This window comes from Lynx rufus, unplaced genomic scaffold (assembly GCF_022079265.1).
Source record: "Lynx rufus isolate CCGP_SWC_20201006 ecotype Redwood Valley unplaced genomic scaffold, mLynRuf1.p SCAF_7, whole genome shotgun sequence".
Classification (NCBI taxonomy): Eukaryota; Metazoa; Chordata; class Mammalia; order Carnivora; family Felidae; genus Lynx; species Lynx rufus.
Window position 1 is genome coordinate 89,725,175 of NW_025814889.1, and position 27,959 is coordinate 89,753,133.

General features: G+C 40.9%; 1 protein-coding gene and 1 long non-coding RNA gene across 4 annotated transcripts in view; one reads left to right on the forward strand and one right to left on the reverse strand.

Annotated features, from left to right (window-relative positions):
- CUNH12orf56 (chromosome unknown C12orf56 homolog) overlaps nucleotides 1–23,321 on the reverse strand; it is an 86,645-nt gene extending 63,324 nt beyond the window's left edge. The window contains exon 1 of the mRNA XM_047065770.1: nucleotides 22,827–23,321. Coding sequence (XP_046921726.1) covers nucleotides 22,827–23,297 — 471 coding nt within the window. The 5' untranslated portion in view covers nucleotides 23,298–23,321. The remainder of the gene's footprint in view (nucleotides 1–22,826) is intronic.
- Nucleotides 1–26,645, forward strand: part of LOC124501521 (uncharacterized) — a 121,132-nt gene extending 94,487 nt beyond the window's left edge. The window contains exons 5-6 of one of the 3 annotated variants that reach the window (XR_006959780.1): nucleotides 14,763–15,067; nucleotides 26,323–26,645. This is a non-coding gene — a long non-coding RNA (uncharacterized LOC124501521). Of the gene's footprint in view, nucleotides 1–14,762; nucleotides 16,447–26,322 lie in introns of those variants that run through there. The other 2 variants (XR_006959781.1, XR_006959779.1) reach the window with 2 other exon arrangements.
- The last annotated feature ends 1,314 nt before the right edge of the window (nucleotides 26,646–27,959 follow it).

Below are 27,959 nucleotides of genomic sequence, written 5' to 3' on the forward strand. Positions count from 1 at the left end.
TCAAATTTTGCTAATTCTTTCTCTTGAGACTGAAGTAGGGCCAGATCTCTTTTTTATTTAGTTGCTATAGTCACCAAGTTTGGTTAGCTTTGTCATTCAAGAACATAATACCTGGGGCTTTTAACCTGCTTTAAATTGAGCCTCCCTTTCTCTCTGTCCCTCCCCCACTCATGCTCTGTCTCTCTGTCAAAACGAAATAAACATTTGAAAAAAAAATTTTTTTAACATTTTTTTTGGAAGCACCTGGGTGGCTCAGTCGGTTGAGCATCCGACCTTTGGCTCAGGTCATGATCTCACGGTTTGTGAGTTTGAGCCCTGAGTCCGGCTCTGTGCTGGCAGCTCAGAGCCTGGAGCCTGCTTTGGACACTCTCTCTCTCTCTCTTTCTCTCTCTCTCTCCCTCCCTCCCTCCCTCTCTCCCCCCCTCTGCCCCTCTCCCACTAGTGCTCTGTCTCTCAAAAATAAATAAATGTTGAAAAATTTTTAATTTTTTTTAACATTTATTTTTGAGAGAGAGACAGAGTATGAATGGTGGAGGAGTGGAGAGAGAGGGCGACACAGAATCTGAAGCAGCTCTAGGCTCTGAGCTGTCAGCACAGAGCCCGATGCTAGGCTCAAACTCACAAACTGCGAGACCATGACCTGAGCCGAAGGCGGATGCTTAACTGACTGAGCCACCCATGCGCCCCAAGAGGTTCCTGTTCTTTATCTGCTCATAGTACTACTCTAATGCTTCCAAATCCCAACAGTGTGTTTACCCATTCTTCTGCTGATGGACATTTAGGTTGTTTCTTGTTTTTGTTTTTTTTTTTAATTTTTTAAGGTTTATTTATTTGAGACAGAGAGAGACAGAGCATGAGTGGGGGAGAGAGAGAGAGGGAGACACAGAATCAGAAGCAGGCTCCAGGCTCTGAGCTATCAGCACAGAGCCCGATGCTGGGCTCAAACTCACAAACTGTGAGATCATGACCTGAGCAGAAATCAAGAGTCAGACGCTTAACCAACTGAGCCACCTACATACCCCTAAAAAAAGTATTTAAAAAAAGAACATAATACCTTCCTTAAATACCCTGTGGTGGCATTTATTCATGTAAATATTTTCTGTATTCATTGGCATGGAAAGACATCCATGACATGCTGTAAAGTAAAAATAAGATTACAGACTGATATGTGGAATGTGGTTCCATATGTGTTAGTGCACAGAACACGGTTTGGAATGTTACGTGGTTAACTATGGTTATCTCTGGGTGGTGAGATTTGTTCAAAGATAAACTGAAGCAATGTTAAAAATTTTAAGAGTCTATTTGGGCAAAAACCGATTCAAATCAGGCAGCATCCAATCTAGCAGATAGAAAGGTACTCCAGGGGGCTGTACAAAATGTAAAGACTTTTAAGCAGAAGGGAGTGGGAACAAGGAAGTTATACTTGGCAAAAATGTTAGTTATTGCAAAGTTACTTTCCTTTAGGAGATAGTAAGGGTCTACCAGGCATATTACCCAACTAGTGCTCATCAGGAGGTTCCTGATTCACTGGTTTAAGATTCCATTTCTGGGAGAGATGAAAATAGAATTAGGTTAAGTCTCCATTTGGGGCCTGTCTTTTAACATTATAAGTACAATGAGTACATAATTTAGTTTTACCTATTTTAATTCTAAGAATCATCTACATGTTATGACAAAGACAGTTGTTTCACTGATTTATAAAATATTTCAGCTGGTAGCCCTAGCATCTCATAGTCCTAAAGCACAAATGTGTCACTCTGTCACCAAAGAACTAAAGAGGAGTGGGCAGTGAGGACAACATCTAGCATGATGCATGAAGGCAGTCTACGGCAACATGACTTTTAAAAAGGCATTTCTGTGCACACTGTGAGGCCTCCCACTATAAGGGAGGTGGTAAATGATTATAGTGATGACTGCCACACAGCCAAGGGGACACATCATATTCTATAAAAGGGTGATGACATCGGATAAACGGACAGTAACGGTGAACAGTGGTAGTGCCATAATGATCTATCACTTTTCACTTGCTCCATTCTCTTATTGGTTCATCTAACAGTCACAATCTCAGTTGCAAATAAAGAGATTATAGTATAAAGTGTATATATGCATATATATATGTATATATACTATAAAGTAAAGTAAATACTTTGACTACAATATATATATATTGTATATATATATATACTATAAAGTAAAGTATATATATAAAGTATTGTATATATATATATATAGTATATATATGTATATATATACTATAAAGTATATATATAAAGTATTGTATATATATATATATATATATATATATATATATACTATAAAGTAAAGTAAATACTATGACTACAATACTGTAGATAGAACAAACTCTTACAGAAACATTTAATTCAACTTGGACTTGAATTACAAGGACAACGTTAGAGTAAGGAAGGTCGTTTCTCACTTTCACTCTGTTTTTTGCATTTAAATTAAAAAAAAAAATCAGTCTTTTGTAAAGGCCACAGTATGTTTGTGAAGCATGAGAGGACCACCCAGGAGCTAAGCAAGGCTAATTTACACATCCATGGGAGGTAAAAAGTTTTCTGACTAGGAGGCTTCTCCACTGTCAGGCAAGGAGACTTGGTCCAAAGAATATGCCTTCAGTGCCTGAAGGAAGAAAATAAAGCTCTTCAGTGGGACACAGTTGAACTCAATCCTATGTTAGCAATTTATTTTAGACCTAGTGTTATCTGAAAAGCAAATTTTTGCATTTACACCAGAGACGTCATTAGGAAATTCAAAGCCAGAGTTTCTAGTTTGCCCCAAAGCAAGAAAAGATATAGGTAGGTAGGTAGATAGGTAGGTAGATGATAGATGTCATCTACAGAACTACTTTGTTTAAAATTTTCTAACTTTAGGGGTGCCTGGCTGCTCAGTCAGTAGAACATGTGACTCTTGATCTCCAGGGCCATGAGTTTGAGCCCCATGTTGAGGTACAGTTTACTTTTATGAAAAAATTAAAATTTTCTAACTTTATGTCTTAGAAGTAAGCTTTAGTAGCTTATTTTAAGTAAGCTTAAATACTTTAAATAGTTTAAAATAAGCTAAGTAGTAATAATTTAAATCTTATTTGTAAACAAATATTTAGCTTTACGTGGGAAATAAGTTAACATTATTCATTGTATCATATAGCATTGAATTTATGTTTTTAGGACTATTTATCAAAGTTGAAAGAAGTGCTTTTACCCAGATACCTTTTAATACAGATAATAATATCTGAATATTGGGGCTCCTGGGTGGCTCAGTTGGGTGAGCGTCCGACTTTGGCTCAGGTCATGATCTTGCAGCTTGTGAGTTCAAGCCCTACGTCGGGCTCTGCACTGACAACTCAGAGCCTGGAGCCTACTTCAGATTCTGTCTCCCCCTTTCTCTGCCCCTTCCATGCTCATGCTCTGTCTCTCTCTGTTTCTCAATAATAAATAAATGTTAAAAAAAATTTTTTTAAGTTTAAAAAAAATATCTGAATATCTCCATGAAAATAATTTTAGAACTGCAAATCAGGAAACAGGAAATTTTTTCTCTTTTTTTCTTTCTTTGTTTTTTTTTAGTTTATTTTTTTTAACTTACATCCAAGTTAGCATATAGTGCAACAATGATTTCAGTAGATTCCTTAATGCCCCTTACCCATTTAGCCCATTCCCCCTCCAGTAACCCTCTGTTTGTTCTCCATATTTAAGAGTCTCTTATGTTTTGTCCCCCTCCCTGTTTTTATATTATTTTTGCTTCCCTTCCCTTATGTTCATCTGTTTTGTCTCTTAAAGTCCTCATATGAGTGAAGTCATATGATATTTGTCTTTCTCTGACTAATTTCACTTAGCATAATACCCTCTAGTTCCATCCACATAGTTGCAAATGGCAAGATTTCATTCTTTTTGATTGCCGAGTAATACTCCAGTGTGTGTGTGTGTGTGTGTGTGTGTGTGTGTACACACACGACATCTTAACCTATCCATCCATTGATGGATGTTTGGGCTCTTTCAATACTTTGGCTATTGTTGATAGTGCTGCTATAAACATTGGGGTGCATGTGCCCCTTGTGAAACAGCATACCTGTATCCCTTAGATAAATACCTAGTAATGCAATTGCTGGGTCTCTCTTTTTTATGTTTTTTATTTATTTTTGAGAGAGAGAGAGAGAGAGAGAGAGAGAGAGACCATGAATGGGGATGGGCAGAGAGAGAGGGAGACACAGAATCCAAAGCAGGCTCCAGGCTCTGAGCTGTCAGCAGAGAGCCTGACGCAGGGCTCAAACCCACGAACTGTGAGATCATGACCTGAGTTGAAGTCAGATGCTGAACTGACTGAACCACCCAGGTGCCCCAGAATAGACTTTTTTCTATGATTCGCTGACATACAAAGTCTCATATACAATTAAATCAAACTATTTACATTTATTTGATAAATCACCTCTTTTAAATACAATTGCATGAAATTACTATTGACCCAGTGCTATACTTATACTTCTCCACTAATATAAACTGTACCTTTAGCTTATCTTTTCTCATTAGAAACTGAGGTTGGCAAGTTGGAGTTATTTGTAGATGGCCTCCTAAATTCTTCCAGTCAATATTATAAAAACTCTAAGACCATTCGTAAGTTGTAGCACTTTCTTTTTTATCTTTAAAAAAAAAATTTTTTTTTAGTTTATTTATTTTCAGAAAGAGAGTGAGCACATGCAGGGGAGGGGCAGAGAGAAGAGACAGAATCCCAAGCCAGCTCCACACCATTAGCACAGAGCCCGATGTAGGGCTGAAACTCATGAACCGCAAGATCACGACCTGAGCTGAGATCAAGAGCTGGACGCTTAGCCAACTGAGCCACCCAGGCACCCCTTTTTCCTTTTTTTGTGTGTTTATTAATTTATTTTGAGAGAGAGAATGAGAGAGAGAGAGCGTGCAGGGAGAGGGGCAGACAGAGGGGGAGAGAGGAAACCCAAGCAGGCTCTGCACTGTCAGCACAGAGCCTGATGCGGGGCTCGATCCCATGAACTGAGAGATCACGATCTGAGCCAAAATCAAGAGTCAGATGCATAACAGACTGCGCCACCAGGCACCCCTCTAGCACTTTCTAATGCCTGGCCTGACTTTTTGTGCCCCTGAGAAAAGTTTCCTACTGTATAACCACCATCACTATTACTTGGAGCCATGTGGTACTCCAACTGTAAGATTTGGGCCTTGAGAAACATCTTTTAAAAATATCTTAGGAGAGGGGCGCCTGGGTGGCGCAGTCGGTTAAGCGTCCGACTTCAGCCAGGTCACGATCTCGCGGTCCGGGAGTTCGAGCCCCGCGTCAGGCTCTGGGCTGATGGCTCAGAGCCTGGAGCCTGTTTCCGATTCTGTGTCTCCCTCTCTCTCTGCCCCTCCCCTGTTCATGCTCTGTCTCTCTCTGTCCCAAAAATAAATAAAAACGTTGAAAAAAAAAAAATTAAAAAAAAAAATATCTTAGGAGATAATCAACGAGCCTTGGAATATTCTGACAGCCTGATACAAGTGTGTATTGGGTCATCCTGTATCAGTTTGAGCAGATAAATTTATTCTGACAGTGTAATCTGTAGTAAACACCTAGTTTTTCTGGGGGTGAGGGTAAGTAGGTGGAAGGGGGGCTGGAGTCTGAGTAGCTGAGGTCACTCATGTAGGCTCTGCATGCGCATGTGTCCATCTGCAATACAAATTCTGTACACCAAGGCTCAGTTGAACTTGGTAGTACGGTGCACATATTGCTGGGAAGATTAAGTACATCCGTGGTACTCTGATGGGAGAGGACACCTGGAAGCATGCACTAGGTTCTCCTGGATTTTATCTCATGCACCATTTTTCCCTTTGTTGAATTTAATCTGAATCTTCTCCTTATCATCAACCATTTGAATCTTGTGAGTCCTTCTGCTGAATCATCAAGCATGAAGGGCAGTCTTGGAGACCTCCTACACGGTAGGACGATCTTACCCAGCCATAAGGCCATTGGCTGAGACTACTGGTTCTGCCTCCTTTGGGCACTACCAGTTTTGCCCTTTCCCCAAGCTAAGAGTCAGAGAGGGCCAGCCCACCTTCATTCTTCCCCTTCAAAGGATTCATAAGGATTCTGATCCTTGTAGCCAGATCCTCTCCAGAGTAAAGATGGGGGAAGAGGAAGAATTCAGTGTTCAAACAGTGTCACATAGAATACAGTAAAGCTAACATTTATTGAGCACTTATTATGTGTTCTTTTAAGTGCTTTATACTTAGGATTTCACTGAATCCTCAGAGACCTGCTCAGGGTTGCACTTATAGTATGTGGCAGACCAGATTCAAAGTGAAACCTGTGCTCTTGACTATACAAAATGACACACAAAGAATGAAACATGCATATGCCAAGAAACTAACTGCACTGTGGGTCAGAAAATAAGATTGTTTCTTTCTATTAGGAGGCAAAACAGTGTCACCATGACGTGGATTTTTGTATTCTCACTGTGAGACACTAAGAAGAAAGACTTTATTTACAAGCATGATTCCTGTCATAACAAATGTCACACAACCCTCAAAAATTCCAAATTTCTTAATTACTGAATTGACCCATTTTGCTCAAGTGGCTCTCATTTCTTACACATTCTGATGAATTGTCCACCTGCAGAGTTCCTATCAAAAGCCTGACATCAAAGAGGGATTAAAACATGAAAGAGAATCTCAGGTTCAGAAAGCCTGAGAAAAAATGAACTTATCATAAAATAATGTACAAATATCAGGATTAAAATCACTTGAAAGCAAACTTCTGAGCGGAAGATACTAAAGTATCTGAAAGGAGGGGCACCTGTCTGGCTCAGTTAGGAGCATGCGACTCTTGATCTCGGGGTCATGTGTTCAAGCCCCATGTTGGGTGTGGGGATAATTTAAATAAATATTTTTTTTAAAAAAGTACAGACTGAGGTCAAAAAATAAATAAATAGAAAATAAAGTGTCCCCCCAAAGCCATTAGGCAGACAGCGAACTAATTAGTATATACTATTCTAATTAAATTCTTATAGATCAATTCGTTATTTTGTGCCCTAATTTTTTTTAAGTTTATTTAATTTGAGAGAAAGAGAGAGAATGCAGGAGGGGCAGAGAGAGGGGCAGAGGAATCCTAAGCAGGCTCTGTACTGTCAGCACAGAGCCCAGTATTGGCTCGAACCCACAAAACTGCGAGATCATGACCTGAGCCCAAATCAAGAGTTGGTCTCAGGGGCACCTGGGTGGCTCAGTTGGTTAAGTGAGTTTGAGATCCACGTTGGGCTCCAGACTGACGCGTGGAGTCTGCTTGGGATTCTCTCTCTCTCTCTCTCTCTCTCTCTCTCTCAATCTCTCTTTCTCTCCCTCTCTCTCTGCCCCACCCCTACTTGTGCTGTTTCTGTCCCTCTCAAAATAAATAAATAAACTTAAAAAAAAAAAAAAGTCAGATGCTAAACTGAGCCACCCAGGTGCCCTTCTCCTGTCTAGTTTAAAAGATAATTGTATAAAGCTGTAATTATAAATCTGTGTTGATGGACACTTAATGTAGAAACTGTAATGTGTATGATAATAACAGCACAAAGGAGTAGGGAGGGAACAGACTTGTATTTTTGTATACTATTGAAATTGATAATGATCTGAGCTACATTGTTATAAAGTAGGATGTACATTGTACATCCCCAGGGCAAACATTGATTTAAAAACTCCAAAATACATAGTATAAAAGAAGTCACAAGAGAATTCAAATTGGATACTAGCAAATACCTATTTGACACAAAGGAAGGCAGTAATAGGGAGGAAATAGGGGGAAAAAGACATATGAAAACAAATAGCAATAGAACAGATGTAAACCCTGCCTTATCAGTAATTATACTACTGTGAATGGATTAGACACTCCATTCAAAGTCAGGGATTGAAAGGATAGATTTTAAAAACATGATTTGACTAATGATTCACTTGTACTATAACAAGAGACTCACTTTAGAGTCAAAAACACAAATAGGTTGAAAGTAAAGGGATGGGAAAGATATACTGTGCAAACAGCAAGCAAAAGACAGCTGAAATGGTGATAGTACTCTTAGACAAAATAAGAGTGCAAAAAAAAATTTTACTAGAGGGGAACCTGGCTGTCTTAGTTGTAAAACATGCAACACTGGATCTCAGGGTCGTGAGCTCGAGTCCCATGTTGGGCATGGGGTTTACTTAATAAAAAAAAAAAAAAAAAATATATATATATATATATATATATATGTATATATATATATATATACACACACATATATATTTTTTAAAAATATATATATTTAAAATATATATATTTTAAATTGTACAAGAGACAATTTATAATGATATCAGTTCAATCCATCAAGAAGTTATGACAATTATAAGCATATATGTACCTAAGAATAGAACCCCAAAATACATGAAGCAAAAACTGAAAGAATTGAAGAGAGAAATAAACTCAACCATAACAGCTGGAAACTTCAATACCCTACCTAAAAATTAGAGCAGAAATTAGTGAAATGGTGAATAGAAAAACAATAAGGAAAATCAACCAAGCCAAAAATTGATTCTTTGAAAATCAACATAACTGACAATCCTTTAACAAGATTGACCAAGAAAAAAAGAGAGAAGACTCAACCTATACCTAAAATCAGGTATAAAAGGAGATAGTATCAACCTTACAGAAATAAAAAGTATAAGGGAATCCTATGAACAACTGAATACCAACAAATTAAAATGCCTGGATAAAATAGACCAATTCCTGTCTAGAAAGACAGGAACTACCAAAACTAACTCAAGAGAAGTAGAAAATATGAGTAGACCATTAACAGCAATATGAATAGAACTATGAGAGATTGAATTAGTAACAAAAGAACTTCCCACAACGAAAGGTACAGTAATACATGGTCTCATTGGTGAATTCTACCAAATGTTTAAAGAATTAACACCAATCCCTCACAAACTCTTCCAAAAAGTAGAAGAGGACCAAACACTTCCCGTATTATTCTGATACCAAAACCAGACAAAGACATCATAAGAAAACTACAGACCAATAATATTTCTTGTAAATATAGATGTAAAAGTCCTCAACAAAATGCTTACAAACCAAATCCACAGAAATGTATTAAAAAAAGATTAAAAGGCACTGGAGTTGAGAGTTACAGATCTAACAGAAGACCTTAGCACAAGCATTTACCCATTCAGTTATCTCCCTTGTTCAAGAAAATTCTAAATAAAGTATCACTGAAAGAAATGGTGACACTTGACTTTCATGATGTCGTTTTTTCCCCCCTATTTAGAAAATACAGGGGCGCCTGGGTGGCACAGCCGGTTAAGCATCCGACTTCAGCCAGGTCACGATCTCGCGCTCCGTGAGTTCGGCCCCGCGTCGGGCTCTGGGCTGATGGCTCAGAGCCTGGAGCCTGTTTCCGATTCTGTGTCTCCCTCTCTCTCTGCCCCTCCCCCGTTCATGCTCTGTCTCTCTCTGTCCCAAAAATAAATAAAAAACGTTGAAAAAAAAAAAAAAGAAAATACAGGTTTAAGAGATTATTATTATTAGAATTGCTCTAATCCCTTCATTTGCCACCTGGCCTATTCCATATTCAGTAGGAAAGGTAGGGTCTTTGTTTGTTTAATTTACAAAGTTAGTAGTTTCTCTATTTAAAAAGTGATGGCAAACAGGAACTTTATTATGATAAGACCTGATTAAAATATGTATTCTCGAGGAAAACAGCCCCAAGAAGAAATAATCAGCAAATCCAGAGGAGACATTCTACAAAAAAATAAATAAATAAATAAATAAATAAAAGGTACATCTCTTCAACATGTAAAAACAAGGCAAGGAGGGGTGGTGATACTGTTAGTCTAAAAAGGGGTCCAGGAGACAGAACAACCCACACATTTGACCAGCACAAAAAGACAAAAAGATGTGACTATTGATGGGAAGTAATAGGAAATAAACAGCACCAGCTAGGAGTATTGTTGTCAAAACACTGCCCCTGGATCTTCCCCAGTTTAAAGCAACTATAGTGGATGAAGGACATGCCCAGGGATTCCAGATCCAGATTGTGGAAAATTCTCCAGAATAAGTGACCTCATCTCTCCAGCAAATAACTGACAGAAAAATGAAAGAGGAAGGAAGAACTGTCATAGATTAAAAGGGATTTAAGAGACAGATAACCAAACACAATTTGGTGGGGACCATTATTTGAATCCTAATTCAAACAAACCCACTATGGAGAGAGCCAAAGCATAAGAGACTCTTAAAAACTGAGAACAAACTGCGGGTTGATGGGGGGTGGAAGGGAGGAGAGGGTGGGTGATGGGTATTGAAGAGGGCATCTTGTGGGATGAGCACTGGGGGTTGTATGGAAACATATTTGACAATAAATTTCATATATTAAAAAAAAACCCACTATAAAGAGACATTTTTTAAGGGGTACCTGGCTGGCTCAGTCAGTTGATCTTGGGGTTGTAAATTCAAACCCCATGTTGGGTGTAAACATTACTTAAAAATAAAATCTTAAAAAAAAAAAAAAGACATAAACCAGAGGAAAAGTCAAAAGGGAAAATCTGAAGGTAGACACCACGTACTAGACCACAATTTGGAGATCATTTTATTTCATGGGACATTAAGTAGTGGAAGTAAGTCCCCAAAAAAGCTAAATTGTGAGATATCTTTCAACTTCCATGGTCCTTTGATGACCTAACTTCCTCTCTGACAGCAAGCTCTAACTCTCCCGTCTCTGTCTCCAAAAACTGGAGGAAAGCAAGTAATAAATTAATTCACTCAAATTTCAATTTAATGAATTACTTGTTCCAAGAGGATTTCAGAGCAAATCTGAAGGAGGGCCAGTGGTAGGATTAAAGGTACTGATGAGATAGCCTATCAATGTATGGAGATATCTTGAATGGATTTCCCTCAAATTAAACCACATTAGCAATTACCTATGTCAGGCTGTACACAAACTTATTCCTTAGTAGAAGCTATTTTTACATTTAACATTTGGCAAATTCTTCCACTGACATAATTAAAAAACTCACTGCAGCCTCCACCAGGTGGGTTTTTTTTTTTTTTTTCCATTATACTCTACCTGGGCTTTAGTGTATCAATCCCTAAGGACATCTAAGTAGATGAGCTTTTTTGGGGATCTATGAATATTGTTGGCAAGAATGATCCACCCACATATGCCAAAAAAGAATTACCAGTTTGGAGAATTGGGCACAGCCCCATAATACTGGAGACTCCCTAGACTATTTCAGTGTTAGGCTTGAAAAATCATTGTCTCTGGGACAAGAGCCACAGCTAAGACTAAAAGGAAAAAAGCTTTCAAGGCTCGACCCTGTGAAGAGGATACGACATCCATCTGTGTCTTTGCAACCAGACCTGTCCTTGAACGGCGTCAGAAACAGCAATGACACCAGTGTGAGCTTTGAAGGACAACAATCTTGAATACAGAGGGGTGGTATGAGGAATGAAAAAGGTGTTTTATTTATAACTTCATCCTCTCCTTCCTGACAGCCAATGCCCAGGAGCCAGGTAATCTGCAAACTGAGGTGACCATGTTGTCTCTATTGCAAAACCTAAAAACTTCTAAAGCAATTTGGAATTTGGATGTAAGTGATGAATCACTGAATTCTCCTGAAACCAATATAGCACTGTATGTTAACTACAATTTAAAAAAATTAAAGGAAGAAAGAAAGAAAGAAGGAAAGAAAGAAGGAAAAGGAAGGAATTTGGAAAGCAGGAATTTGTAGAAAGTCAGTTGTTACTGTGTGCATAATGGTTCAAGAATGCTGGCTGTAAGGTCAAAAGACCTGAATTTACATTCCAGCTCCAATGTTTTCTGAATATGACCTTGTGCAAATATTTCCCCTTTGGGGCGCCTGGGTGGCTCAGTCGGTTAAGTGTCCGACTTCGGCTCAGGTCATGATCTCGCGGTCCGTGAGTTCAAGCCCCGCGTCGGGCTCTGTGCTGACAGCTCAGAGCCTGGCGCCTGTTTCAGATTCTGTGTCTCCCTCTTTCTCTGACCCTCCCCCGTTCATGCTCTCTCTCTCTCTGTCTCAAAAATAAATAAACGTTGGGGCGCCTGGGTGGCGCAGTCGGTTAAGCGTCCGACTTCAGCCAGGTCACGATCTCGCGGTCCGTGAGTTCGAGCCCCACGTCGGGCTCTGTGCTGACAGCTCAGAGCCTGGAGCCTGTTTCAGATTCTGTGTCTCCCTCTTTCTCTGACCCTCCCCTGTTCATGCTCTCTCTCTGTCTCAAAAATAAATAAACGTTAAAAAAAATTAAAAGTATATATATATATATATATATATATATATATATATATATATATATTTCCCCTTTGTCTGCCTCCATTTTATCATCCGGGGGGGAAAAAAGACAATATCATCTTCCTCATAGAGTTAATAAGATTAAATAAGATTTAAAGTGTTTGACACAAGGCTAACACATTAGTGCATAGCCAATAGATATCTATTACAGTTAATGACCTTTGATTCTTCCTAAGAACCTCAGTAATGCAATACTGGCTAGATTCATGGCCTACTCAGCATGGTATTTGTCTCTGATGATGGCAGCAAGGGGCATTTGGGGAGAGAAGAGAATGCTCTTTTGTGTTACCTCAAATGAATAAGGCTTTATGTGAAAATATCTCTAACTTCTTTGACCACCTCTAAGAATAATACATCACTCAAGAATGTATCTACATCATTTGGGGCCATATTTATATGTGCAACTGATTACTGATTTCTCTTACTTTTATTAAAATACTACCTTTAGGGATGCCTGGGTGGCTCAGTCGGTTAAGCGGCCGACTTTGGCTCAGGTCACGATCTCGCGGTCCGTGAATTCTAGCCCCGCGTCGGGCTCTGTGCTGACAGCTCAGAGCCTGGAGCCTGTTTCAGATTCTGTGTCTCCCTCTCTCTGACCCTCCCCCGTTCATGCTTTGTCTCTCTCTGTCTCAAAAGTAGATAAACGTTAAAAAAATAAAATAAAAAAAAATACTACTTTTAAAATGCAAAGGGAGATCCCTTATTTTTTGTTTTTCAATTGAAGTAAAGGTGATAGTACTTCTTTCTTGTTTCTGAAAATTTTGTGAACAATTCTATACTTATCTTATCCCTTCGTCTTGTTTTCATAGTCTCGATTCAGATTTCTTCTTTCAGCTTTAATTTCAGAGAATAAACGCACCCTAAGCTTTTGGCAGTTGAGCATCTAGTTTCTAATTTATCCAGTTCAATTCATCATGGATACTTCTGAGTTGCTACTGCAAAGTGCAAAACTCAAAGATGCAAAATGTAAGATGGAGTTTCTCTTTTCAAAAAGCTTAGAGTCTTCTGGATATTCAGTGAAAACTTATTATTTTTTTAATGACCTGCTATGACCGAGGCAGGTATAGCTTAGAGAATCAAAGCTTAGAGAATCAAAGCATGGATGCCACAGGCTGACTCCGAGAGTGCAAATTCTGGTTCTGCCACTTAGAGGATGACCTTGGGCAAGTTGCCTAAGTTCTCTGTACTTCAGGTTCTTTATCGGTAAAGCTAGAGACAGTATTATCTGGGGTTGTTGTAAAGATAAAGAAGTTCCAGGGTAAGTACTTAGAACAGAGGCTGAGTGGCATATAGTAAGCACTCAATAAAATGTCACCAATTTGAGGTAGACATTAGAGCTGTTCAAATACTCCTTTTCTCTCTTTCAGACACGTGGAATGCATATATGGTAGGATCACGTTTTCCTGCCCCCTTTTAAGATAGGCATGGGCCATGTGCCTGACTCTAGCTAATAAAATGTGAGAAATTACATGTCACTTCTGGGTAGAAGCTTAAAAATAAGTACATAATTTTCCAAGTTAATTTCCCTCTGCCTGGTGATTAAGCAAGCATATGCTGAGATGGAGTCCCTGATACTAAGATGGGTGACTAAGTGTCACATATCTTGTGACTGAAACGAAGCTAATCCACAGTGGACAAGTAACTTGGATGAGATCGACTTTATGTTGTGTTAAAGCACTAAGACCTTGGGGTTGTTGGTTAGTGCAGTTAACCTAGGCTATCCCGACCAAGACACTATCATTCTAGACACTGGGGGGTACATCAGTGAATCAAACTGACAAAATGCACACCCTCATGAAGTTTCTCAGGACTTGAATGCAGGGGTGCCTGCCTGGCTCATTCAGTAGAACACGCAGATCTTGGTCTCAGGGTCATGAGTTCAAGCCCCACATTTGGCATAGACATTATATTAAAACAAACAAACCAAGAACAAGACTCGAATGCAAAATCCAAACTATTTTGTGCAAACTATTAAGAAACCAAAGGTGGCCCTCAGTTGATTAAGTGTCCAACTCTTGATTTTGGTTCAGGTCATGATCTCACAGTTCATAAATTCGAGCCCCATGTTGGGCTCTGCTGCTTGGGATTCTCCCTCCCTCTCTCTCTCTGCCCCTCCCCTGCTCGTGCTCCCTCTCTTTCTCTCAAAATAAATCAACTTAAAAAAAAAAAAAGGGGGCGCCTGGGTGGCGCAGTCGGTTAAGCGTCCGACTTCAGCCAGGTCACGATCTCGCGGTCCGTGAGTTCGAGCCCCGCGTCGGGCTCTGGGCTGATGGCTCAGAGCCTGGAGCCTGTTTCCAATTCTGTGTCTCTCTCTCTCTCTGCCCCTCGCCCGCTCATGCTCTGTCTCTCTCTGTCCCAAAAATAAATAAACGTTGAAAAAAAAAAAAAAAAGATGGATTAGAGTTTACCACCTCTTTCTTCCTTCCACAGTGAGACTTTTGAAAGGCTGCAAATGAATCAAAAAAAAAAAAAAAGCTAGAGAAGAAAAGAAGCATCCATAATATAGTCTCGTCTTCCATAACTCTTACTACCAAAGTGCACGACTCAGGTAAACAACACAGAGATCATCTCACACAAGCACAAAGGAAGCATGAAAAAAGCTGAACCTGAGCATCAGGAGACCCTCTGAGACTTTGCCCTGGCTGTTCTGCTAACTGCCTATGTGTGATGAGTTGTCAAGTCTCCAGGGTCCCTCAACACTTGGAATAAGGAAATAGGATCTTTCCCTCTGAGAGGTAAACTTATGATGTATCTGAGCATCAATTTACTCTTCCAGTTCTTCCCATTGACAGATAGTTTTTGACCATCTTCTATGTGTCAGGCAACATAATGCACAGTGACCCAGGGATGAACAAGACAGACAAGGTCTCATGGAGCTTGCATTTACTATGGGGGATGGACAATAATAAGTCATCAAACAGATTAATCTTATAATGCCAGTAATGTTAAGTGCTTTGAAACAAACAGATGTGGTAAGTGTGATGGGGAGTGGTACTTTAGATTGAGGGGTCATCAGAGGCATCCCTGTGGAGGTGAAACTGAATTTGGAAACATGACTGGCAAGAAGGAACCAACTCTCCGAAGATCTGGAGGAAGTGTTCCAGATAGGATGGCACGTGCAAAGTCCCTGAGGCAAGAAGGAAGAGCAAAAAGAGCTCAGGGAAGAGTTGGAGATGAGTCAGAGATAGAGGGGTCATATCATGGAGGCTTTTACAGGCAATACAAAGAAGAGTAGTGATATAACTTAATTCACACTTCATGTTTAAAAAGATCATCCCAACTGCTAGATGAAGAGGAATGAGTTTGGAGGTAATTTCAATAGTTGAGGTAAGGGACTGCACAAGTGGCATAAGTAAAAAAGGTAAGAAAGGTCCTGGCCAGATATATTTTGGAAGAGAAGTGACAAGGATCAGAACATACTATCCCAAAATATGGCACCTTGGTATACTGAATATTTTGAGCTGAAGGAATTTGAGAAAACAGCAGATGCAGGAAACTCTCTCTGATCTTTTTCCACCCTGCTCCCTTGAAGCAGGTCATAAGACCCTCATGGGAGAGGTGCCCTCCCTATACCCAGAGAAGGACACTGAGAGAAAGAAATCCAAACAAACAGACCTTGCTAGTTTTCCCTAGGTTATTATCCTTAGTCATACCCCCTTTTTTGTGCTATCCCATTTTTTTTCTTTATCCTAATATTAAACACACACAGATTCACCTGTCTCTTCAGGTCTTTGTTACCTTTATAGAGGCTCCCATATCATGTAAAATTTATATGAAATAAATGTGTAGGCATTTCTCCTGTTAATCTGTCTTTGTCAGTTTAATTTTCAGACTCAGCCAGGGACCCTGAGAGGGTCAAGGGAAACTTTTTCCTCCTCTACACAAATCAAGAGGGTATAGTGATTGTTGGATGTAGGGAGTGAAAGAATTAAGGCTGGTAGATGATGTTATTTCCTAAAATAAGGAAAGCCAAGGAAGGAACAAATTTAGGGGTAGAGATCAGGAATTCTGTTTTTGAATACGTTAAACTCGACATACCTACTGGACAGATTTTCAAGAAGAATAAACAAGACAGTATATTTAAACACCTCATACAGGGGCGCCTGGGTGGCTCAGTCGGTTAAGCATCCAACTTTGGCTCAGGTCATGATTTCACGATTAGTGAGTTTGAGCCCAACGTTAGGTTCTGAGCCTAACAGCTCAGAGCCTGGAGCCTGCTTCAGATTCTGTGTCTCCCTCTCTGTCTGCCCCTCCCCCACTCACACACTCTCTCTCTAAATAATAAACAAAATTTTAAACACCTACTATATAATCAATGCTCAAAAAGTTATTTTCTTTCCAAATTTATTAAATCTTCTAAAGTCAAGTGCCCTAATATGAAAAGAGAAGATAATATCTATCTTACAGACTCATAGTGAACCTAACAGACTTAATATATGTGAATAAAGATTATCAATAATAACACGTATGTGGCTGTTACCTGCGCCAAGTACTGTTTTAAGTGAGTTACATTTATTTAATTTAATCCTCTCAAAAACAATCTAAGGTATCACCTCATGCCAGTCAGAGTGGCCAAAATGAACAAATCAGGAGACTATAGATGCTGGAGAGGATGTGGAGAAATGGGAACCCTCTTGCACTGTTGGTGGGAATGCAAACTGGTACAGCCGCTCTGGAAAACAGTGTGGAGGTTCCTCAAAAAATTAAAAATAGACCTACCCTATGACCCAGCAATAGCACTGCTAGGAATTTACCCAAGGGATACAGGAGTGCTGATGCAGAGGGGCACTTGTACCCCAATGTTTATAGCAGCACTCTCAACAATAGCCAAATTATGGAAAGAGCCTAAATGTCCATCAACTGATGAATGGATAAAGAAATTGTGGTTTATATACACAATGGAATACTACGTGGCAATGAGAAAAAATGAAATATGGCCTTTTGTAGCAATGTGGATGGAACTGGAGAGTGTGATGCTAAGTGAAATAAGCCATACAGAGAAAGACAGATACCATATGGTTTCACTCTTATGTGGATCCTGAGAAACTTAACAGGAACCCATGGGGGAGGGGAAGGAAAAAAAAAAAAGAGGTTAGAGAACCAAAGCATAAGAGACTCTTAAAAACAGAACAAACTGAGGGTTGATGGGGGGTGGGAGGGAGGGTAGGGTAGGTGATGGGTATTGAATGAGCACTGTGTGTTGTACGGAAACCAATTTGACAATAAATTTCATATATTAAAAAAAAACAATCTAAGGAAGGCACAGAGTAGATGTTAAATAACTGGACCATGTCTATACAGGTAGACAGCAAAACCTGAATAAAAATAAAAATGTATTATTAGGGGCATCTGGGTGGCTCAGTCGGTTAAGCATCCAACTTTTTTTTTTAATGTTTATTTATTTTTGAGAGAGAGAGAGAGAGGCAGACAGAGAGAGGGAGACATAGAATGTGAAACAGGCTCCAGGCTCTGAACTATCAGCACAGAGTCCGATGCAGGGCTCGAACTCATGAACTGCAAGATCATGACCTGAAGTCAGGTGCTTAACCGACTGAGCCACCTAGACACCCAAGCATCCAACTCTTGATTTTGGCTCAGGACATATCTCACAGTTCTTGGGACTGAGCCCCGCATCAGCCTCTGTGCAGACAACACCAAGCCTGCTTGGGATTCTCCCTCTCTCTCTCTCTCTCAATAAATAAATAAACATTTAAAAATATATATTTTATGAAATGCCCAATGTATATTGCAGATCATCAAATCAGAAACAGAAGAAACAGATTATGTTGAATATTTAACAAATATGTATTGACCATCTGGTCTATCTAGGAGCCAGAAAGAAATACAGCAATGAAGAAAACAGACCAAAAGGCCTGCCCTCATCAGCTCAGAGGAGGAAAAACAGCTCAGAGAAAGAATGACTGGGGCTTAGCCTAGAAGATGTGTTGGCTGTGAACGTACTAGTGGGGAAAGCAGGGATTAGTTGGCAAACTACTGCGGCCCCTACAGCACAGCCTGTGACCTGTTTCTTTTCAAGCTAAGAATGTTACATTTTTTTTTTAATTTTTTTTTTAATGTTTATTTATTTTTGAGACAGAGAGAGACAGAGCATGAACGGGGGAGGGTCACAGAGAGAGGGAGACACAGAATCTGAAACAGGCTCCAGGCTCTGAGCTGTCAGCACAGAGCCCGACGCGGGGCTCGAACCCACCGACCGCGAGATCGTGACCTGAGCCGAAGTCGGACGCTTAACCGACCAAGCCACCCAGGCGCCCCTGTTACATTTTTTTTAAAGTAAACTCTATGCCCAACGTGAGGCTCAAACTCACTACCCCAAGATCAAGAGTCGCATGCTCTACTCACTGGAACCAGCCAGGCGCCCCTGTTTTTACATGTTTTAAAAGGAGAGAGAGAAGGAGGAGAGGAAGAGAATTATAAATATGATGATCTGAACAACCTTGAAGGAGGAGAAAATGTTCAAGACAAGCAAACAGGCCAGGATGTAAAAGGTGCGTTTGTGGCCCGTTGAGGAAGCCACACAGAGCCAATATTCACTGGAGAGCCATATTCACTGGGAAGGGTGGTGAAAAGACAAAGACAGGAGAGAGACTACAGGCAAGGCTGCTGGAGTTGACGGATTTTTTTTTCTCTGTAGGTGATGGGATGGCCTTGAAGGAGAGTGAATTCATAGGAAATTCACTTCTGGAAAGTTGCTTCTCACACTTGAAAAATATGTGCTTAATCTTGGAAGAGCTTGAAGAAGTGTTTTGATGCCCACAACAAGAGCAGAACTGTAGAGTATTCTTCCAAAAGCAACTTTTGAAAGAGTGGGGGAGGGGCAGAGAGCGAGGGAGACAGAATCTGAAGCAGGCTCCGGGCTCTTAGCTGTCAGCACAGAGCCCAACGCGGGGCTCGAACTCACGAACCTTGAGATCATGACCTGGGCCGAAGTCAGATGCTTAACTGACTGAGTTACCCAGGCGCCCCCCAAAAGGAACTTTTAAAGAAAACGTCAGCCTTTTTATAAAAGCTCCACCCAAGCAACCTTAGAAACTCTCTTTTAGGACATGGACCATATCAAACACTTGAGATCTCCGGGTGGATTTTAAGCACATCTTTGCTGGAAGGGAAATCTCATTTGTATCCAATCCAAGTTCTGGTGTAACTTTTTGCTGCTGTTACCTTCAAATTTTTTTAATGTCTATTTATTTATTTCTGAGAGAGAGAGAGAGAGAGGCCGTGGGGGGAGGAGCAGAGAGAGACAGAGAATCCCAAGCAGGCTCCATGCTATCAGCATAGAGCCTGATGCAGGGCTCAAACTCACGGACCGTGAGATCATGATCTGAGCTGAAACCAAGCACAACTGAATGAGCTACTCATGTGCCCCTCCATTTTTTTTCTTTAGGAGAGAAAATGGAATTTTATTTGCAATTTTTTTTCTGAGGTGTAACTGTAACATGAGACATGAACTAAGTAAGGAATCTGACTGAACATGGGACCAAGAAGGCTGGGGCCCAGAGGCATAAAGGACTGGTTTGCTTGGGAGTTTACTGCTGTGACAGCTAGAACAAAGGCAGAATGGAAACCTGAGCCAATTGAAAGTTAAATAACAAGAAGACAAACTTTTACAGTAAAATGAGAAAACCTTTGAGAATGGAAAAGGATGTCTAAAGAGTTGGCCCTAGAGGACAGCACCCTAGTAAAAAAAAAAAAAAAAAAAAAAAAAAAAGGAGATTAAACAGTTTATCTTTCAAGGAAGGAGAAACCAGTTCTAAGAAACAAAGGTGCCTGGCACCGAAATCATGTGATTTAAGAAACTACTGACTTAGCACGGATAGGAGATGACTATATGAGATATAACACAGAAACCAGGAAAATTCTCTATATTATGGTATTAAGTTCAGACTTAATGTTCATAGAGGGACGATTAGTCAACTACATCTGTGGCCAGTAACTAGTGCTAGAGAAAGCAACTGTGTGACTGACACCCATTTTTCATACACCCTGTGAAGCTGTGCAAGCCACTGAACTATAATAACCCTAGAATTATCTTATAAAACCTCAGGAAAAGGGATCGTGAAGGCATTTGTACTTAGCATGATTATATTTCTCACTGAAACAATACTTTTAAAAAATGATTACCCGTTTTTAAAAAATATTAAGAGCAAAACAATTCTGTATTCATTTGCTGTTGTAACATATTACCATAAACTCTGTGGCATTAAACACCACAGATTTATTCTCTCATAGTTCTAGGGGTCAGAGGTCCAAAATGGGTCTCACTGGGCTAAACTCAAGGTGTTGGGAGGACGGCATTCCTTCTGGAGACTCTAGGAGAAAACCTGTTTCCAGGCCCTTTCCAGCTTCTAGAGGCTGTCCACATTCCTTGTCTCCTGGCTCCTTCCTCCTTCAGAACCACTAGTCTCTTTGCTGCAGTACTCTGCCTGCCTCTTTCTGCCCCCCTTTTCCACTTTGAAGGATTTGTGATTACATTGGGCCCACTCAGATAATCCAAAATAATCTCCCTATTTTCTTTATTTGTTTGTGTAGGCTTCTTCTTTTTTTTTTTTTTTTTTTTGCTTTTTATTGGACACGTTTGGGTTTTTTTTTTAATATCCTTATTTATTTGTTTATTTATTTATAGAGAGAAAGAACAAGTGGGGGAGGGGCAGAGAGAGGGGGCACCAGAGGATCCGAAGCGGGCCCTGCACTGACAGCAGAGAGCCCGATGCGGGGCTTGAACTCCCAAGCCGTGAGATCATGACCGGAGCTGAAGCCAGATGCTCAACTGAGCCACCCAGATGCCCCAATCTCCCTGATAGCAAGCATCTGATAGCAAGCAACCTTAATTGCATCTGCAACTTTTAACTCCTCTTTGCCATGTAATGAAACATATTCACAGGTTCCAGTGATATTCTGCCTACCACAAGTTTAACCGCAGTTAAACTATATCGTGCAAGATGGACCTTCAATCTGTCAGCAGTGCTAAAATCATAGATCTATTCAGCACCTTTATAGACATTACACATTCTTCAATAAGCCTGAAAGGTAAATTATGTACATAAAGCATGACCAAATAAATTGGTATGCCTTTTTGTAGGATTCTTGGCTTGGAGGCCTAGGGAACTTTATTGCACTTTTCAGATTCTAACAGCTCAAAAAGAAAGATTTATAGCAACTACTGAAATATATATACTATATTTCTTGTTGGGGAGAGTCACAATATCCTAAAATCATTACATTTTGTCAAAACAATAAATGTTTACACTGCAGACAGTATTCAAAGCTGAGCATTTAATGTTTTAAAGACATTTGGTAAAGGAAATTAATTTTTTAAATTTCAGTTCAAGAGAATGAAAATAGTGGTAGTAAGGAAGAAGGCAGTTTTGCTTCAAACTTTTACTCAAAAAAAAAAAAAAAAGCAAATAAATTTGCACAGTGATATTAGCCCACAGGGCTATTTTAAAAAGAAAAAAAAGAAAGCTTTTTTTTTTTTCTAAGTTAATTTTATACTTTTTTTACAGATGTGTTCCAAACAAACTAGGATTGTCTTTGCAAAACAGCCCCATTAAGAGTTCACCAACTTCTCCCTTGGGTGATGCAGAGACTCAGACAAGGGGGTGGGGGGGGAAACTAGGCTAGACACTTGTCCCCAGTGGAAAAAAGAACACACCTGGAGAGCAGCTGAGCTAAAGGGAGCCAAGGGAGGGAAAACCGTAATTGGAGAGGAGACTGCTTACAATCTTTTGTTGATTTATAAGGTATTATCTATTCTGGAGGGAAGGGATACAGTAGCAGAACACTAAAACTGGGACAAGGGGTGGCTGTGCCAGATTGTATCTTCTGCGAGAAGTTTTCCCAGCATGGCCTGGGCCCAGCTTGGATCAAGTGACCTGTGTGAGATTGCCGGGCATCCTGTGCACATCTCTTTCTTTCATTCATTCCTTCATTCATTCATCCATTCACTTATTCATACTGAGCACCTAACACGCTCTAAGCACTGCTGATAAAAAACATAAACAAGGCATAAAGTACTTAGCACACTGCATTTATTTGCGTTGGTTTTGGCTTTTTCTCTCTCCCACAACAGTTTCTAGGAAGGGGCCCTGTTTCCTTTGTGCATCCTCAGTGTCTAGAACAAGTGCCTGGCACAGGCTAGATGCTTAATGAAAAAAAAAAAAATGACTTTGAAGCGTATTTTTGATAGGGGGCTATGCTCTCAAACCTGTATCCCTATTTGGGGGTACAAGGGCTGACCGGTACACACGATGAGAATGGGCAGGGCATTTTTATTCGGAGTCCATACAGCAATCCACCGTTTTCCTGTGTGGCTGCTAGTCCCGAAGTAAGTTAAAGAAAAGTACGGGAGTCCAGAGGGGGATAGGGAAGGTCTGCCTTCCCCTCCCTCTTCCCGCGTGCGGCAGGCCTGGAACCTGGGGGGAGGTACCCAAGAAGGGATTCCCGCCAGCCCGCCTTCCCGCCCGCGCTCCTCACCAGGTCAATGGCCACGACGTCCCGCAGCGCCACTGCTCGCCGTATGGACTTGGGCGGGTTCTCGGTCAGGTAGATGAGCCGATCGCTGAGGACCACGTACTTGAAGGTGTGCTTCTCCGAGTCGGACACCACGATGCACGGCTCGTAGGCGCGGATGGCGTCGTAGACCTCGGGCGGCAGCCGCCTCCGCAGGAACGCGTCCAGGCGGCTATTCGTGTGCGCAGGGAAGCCGGCCCTTGCGGAGCCGGCCATGTGCGGCGGCCGTGGCCCGGCCGAAAGCGGGGGGTTGGCGGACGCCTGTGCAGGGCCCCGCCTCCGCGCCGCCTGCGGTAGAACCCGCGCGCGCCACAAAGCCGCCCGCCCTGCCGCGGCCACCTCCCCCGGGCGCAGTGCGCGGGGCCCCCAACTTCGGGGCGCGACCCCGGGGCCTGGCTCCCTGGAGCACCCTCCCCGGCCCCGCCTCCCGCCCATCCTCGTGCCAACCTCAGACAACAATGGACCGGGCGAGACGCTGGTCCTTCAGGTGAATCATCATCACGCATCCCCGGGGGCTGCGGGGCGGATATTTAGCGGCTCTCTTCGCCCTCTGCTCACAGCAGCCCGAACCACCCCCCCCTCCCACCGCCTGCCCCAGCTCTGGGGGACCGCGCCGTTCCTAACAGACTGTGCTGATGACGGAATCCACAAGTTTAAACTGCTCTTCTGTTAGAAACGACAGGAAATTTACCGATTTATTTTTTAACAGGCAGAACACCCCTAGGACGCTCTTAAGAGCAACCACACGGATTTAGCATTTGCTTATAACATTGCCTGATACAGTCCTCTAGTGTTTCATGAGTATAAACACACACCTTTTCTGTCCAACTAATTGAAAGCTCTCTCTCTGAAGTAAATCCTATACGTTAATTCGGCACGCCAGAGCCTAATGGGGATGCTTGTGTTCCCCGTGTCCAGAGACAAAGCCCCGTAGACCGGCGGAGCCCGGTCTGTGTAGGATAAATGAATGGGTGAGGCCTGCATTTAAGGAAATGGAACACGAGGGGTTGAGGAATGCTGATTGCCCAGCCTTGAAGCCGCATGACAGTAAAAGTACTGAGTCGTTTTTACAGATCACTTATCGGTTTAGGTTAGTGAGACGAGAAGGGCATAGCAGACACCTGCCTCTCATAACCCTAGGTAGTAACTTTCATTTTAATTTCAAGTTCTGGGGAAGTCATTCTCTCTCCCTGCCCATTAACCCAAAGAAATGATACACATTTATGTGTATTTTTGTTCCAGCCACCAACAACTCAGAATCAAATTGTATATTCTTTATTGCAGTTCATGTTCTCCTCCTCGTATTTTACTGTTGTATACTATATGCTGTAAGCAACTTCATGTCTTTTTTCGAAAAAGTATAAACGAATTAAAATACACAGATATTGTGGACTAAATCACTGCAAAAAAGGAACGGAGGAGAAATGGTTGGGTGGCTAACCAAGTCTGAGGTTAGCAGCAAAACAAAACAAAACAAAACAGTATTTCTTTTATTGGAGACGTTGTGTTTAGTGCCTAAGGAGAGAAGTGCCACCTGCTGACAAAATCATAAATGACCTAGCTAGCGTTCCAAGTTTTCTTAGAATCTGTTCGTACATCTGTCGGAACCTTCATAACTTCATAGCTGGGTAAAAAGGGAGCCCCAGAAGCATGGCCGTTTCATCTAAAATAAAGACTATTCCCTATCTAAACCACTCTGAACAATTTGTCGCCTCAAACCAACAGAAGGCAAAGGCCTTTTACCTTTGCCAAATAGTTCCCTCACAAGAGTGTTCAGAGGCAAATGACCACATGGCAAGTGAAATGTGAGGCCCAAGTAGGGGAAAAGGCCTCACTGCCAACTGCTGTTTGGTGTTTGTCAGGCTTCTGCTGCATCCTCAGGACTAACAGAAACAGAGTGACTGCACCAGAACTAGAAAAGACAGCATACCTGATCTATCTGCCGAGAAACCCATCATAAATGCACTTTTGGTGACAAGGGCTCTTAGACTTAACAGACATGAAGGTAAGCACATGAAGAAGGGATTCTGACAAAAGGATCAAGGGTTAAGGTGACCTCAGTGGAACTTTTGAGTTGGTTGTACACAGAAAAGGCAGTATCATGGTTTCCAGGCACTTAGTGTTCTCTACTGTTGCCAAGGTAACGACAAAGTTCAGATTGCAGGAAACAGGGTTAAGATAGGGGAAAGATCGCTAGCTTTGGAGTCGGGAGAACTGGATTACAGCACGAACCCCGTTGCTCAGTATCAGTGAGATTTCTGCAAAGTCTCTTAACCTTTTTTGGACCTCAGTTTTATCATCCATAAAATGAAACTATCAATACTTGCCTGGCCAACCACTAAGTTGGTGTCAGGATCAAATGCAATGAATTATGAATTCTAAAAGCACTATAGACATGTTTTCATATTTGTATTGCCTTATCTTTTGGTAAGCTTTATGTGGATAATTAACAAAATACATCCGAGATAGGCAATTACTCTTTATCTTCTAAGTCCGTCTAAACTCAAAAAGCATTTAATACAGTTCCGCTGCAATCAAGCGCTTAGTAGATGTTTCTTGATGAATCTTTCAAAAGTAATGGAACATTACTTACCCAGAACTAATCCCCAGAGGCACTCTTCTTAACCAGAAGAACTTTCACCAGAACAGAGTAGCCTTAGGTTGAGGGATGGTCAATTCAATTAGTGTGAAAGGACAGTAGTTATGAGCACAAGACTGTAGAGCCAGATGACCTGGGTTCCATTTTCATCTCTCACATTCAGTAGCTAAATGATCTTGGACAAGTTACTTTAATTTCTTGGTGCCTTAATTTCCCCATCTGTGAAAAGAGGGTAATAGTACCAACCCCATAGGATTAATATAAGGATGTTTCTAAAGTACTTTATAACAGGTACCTGGAACAGAGTAAACACTATACAAGTGTTTTAAAAATGAACTGAGGGGCGCCTGCATGGCTCAGTCGGTTGAGCGTCCAGCTTTGTCTCCAGTCATGATCTCATGGTTCATGAGTTTGAGCCTGGCATCGGGCTCTGCTGTGAGCACGAAGCCCACTTCGGATCCCCTGTATCCCTCCCTCGGTCCCTCCCCCACTCATGCAAGCATGCTAGCTCTCTGTCAAAAGTAAATAAACTTAAAAAAATAAATAAATTGAAGTAGTGTGTCATTTCTTGGTATATATATGGTCATTTGGTTCCCCATGTACAAAATAATACCAAATTCTTCTCTGTTGTATGCTAGCCTAACTTTTTAAACTTTAAGGCTCAAGATAAAAAAATCTAATCTACATATATACACAGACAAAAGAATGTCATTTTTTTTTTTTACTAAATAATGCTTCAATGTTCTCTTCTGCCTCAGGCTTCCTGCTACACACCCACTTCCTCTAAAAGAAACCAATGATTGCACTAGGACCAGTAAAGACAGCTTACCTGACCTATTTTCCAACTTCTTTCTCTGCCAGGAAACCCATCATGAATGAATGAGCTTTTGATGACAATGGCACCAGGCTTAACAAGCATCGGGATGAAGCAGATGAAGAACAGAATTTGACACAGAACACTGTGGTTAGCAGCTCACAATTGTTTTATTTTTTATTCAGCTCAATACATTTCACAGATATTTACTGAGAAATTACTATCCATACACAGAATCAAGATAAGACTTTTCCGTCTTCAAGAATTGACTCATAGGTAAGACAACCACACCATTTTAATACAAAACAAAACATATTAAAATATATTCATGACAAAAGAGGTTAAGAAAAAGTAACATCAGAGAAATTAAACAAACCTGGTTGAAAAAATCTGGAAATATTTCATAAGGGACAGCATTCAATAAATGTTCAAAGAGTGAATGAAACAATTTCATTTTTCCTTTTGTTAGAGTCAGGTTGGTTGGTTTTTTTTTTTAATGTTTTTCTGATTATGAAAATACTATCTGGTCACTGTGGAGGATTTTTAAAACTACAAAAATGTACAAGGAAGAAAAAAAATCCTCTGCAATCTCACCACCTAGCAATAACTTTCTTGTACATATGAAGGGGGGGGGGGTTGAATCCCAGCTCTGCTACCTTTTATGTACTTCAGTTTCCTCATCTATAAAATAGGGATAATGACAGTACCTACCTCATAGAGTTGTTGTGAGGGTTAACATATGAACACTTAAAACTGTTTTAGGCACAGGGGCACCTGGGTGGCTCAGTCAGTTAAGCATCCAACTCTGGATCTGGGCTCAGGTCATGATCTCATCGTTCATGAGATGGAGCCCTGAGTCTGCACTGACAGCTCGGAGACTGCTTGGGATTCTGTCTCTCCCTTCCCTTGCTCACAAGCACTCTCTCTTCCTCTCAAGATAAATAAACTTAAAAAACAAAACAAAACCTGTTTCTGCCACATAATAAATGCTCCAAAATGTTGGCAATTAATTTGTGAAAACACTGCCAAATGCAAGCATACGTGCTTTAAATTTGTTTAATGCAAGCATACATGCTTTAAGTTAAAATAATGATGGCGTTATTTATCAACATTTAAAAATACATATTTATTTTTGAGAGAGAGAGAGGGAGTGCAAGCAGGGGAGAGGCAGAGAGAGAGGGAGACAGAATCCCAAGCAGGCTCTTTGCTGTTAGTGCAGAGCCCTATGTGTGGCTGGAACTCACGAACTGTGAGATCATGACCTAAGCCAAAATCAAGGGTCAGTTGCTTGATTGACTGAGCCACCCAGGTGCCCCTATTTATCAACATTTGATAACTGGCATTTTATGTTAGTCTGAAATGAGAACACTAGACTATAAAGTGATCAGACTTAGGGACACCTGAGTGGCTCAGTCGGTTAAGCATCCTACTTCAGCCCAGGTCATGATCTCCTGGTCTGTGAGTTCAAGCCCCACGTCAGGTTCTGTGGTGACAGCTCAGAGCCCAGAGCCTACTTCAGATTCTGTGTCCCTCCTCTCTTTCTGTCCCTCCCCCTCCCCCATTTGTGCTTTGTCTCTCTCTCAAAATAAATACTAAAAAAAAATTTTTTTTAAATAAAGTTGTCAGATTTAATAACCCTTTTGGGTCCTCCTCAATTAGATTCCACCAAGTGCTTCTTTTTTTT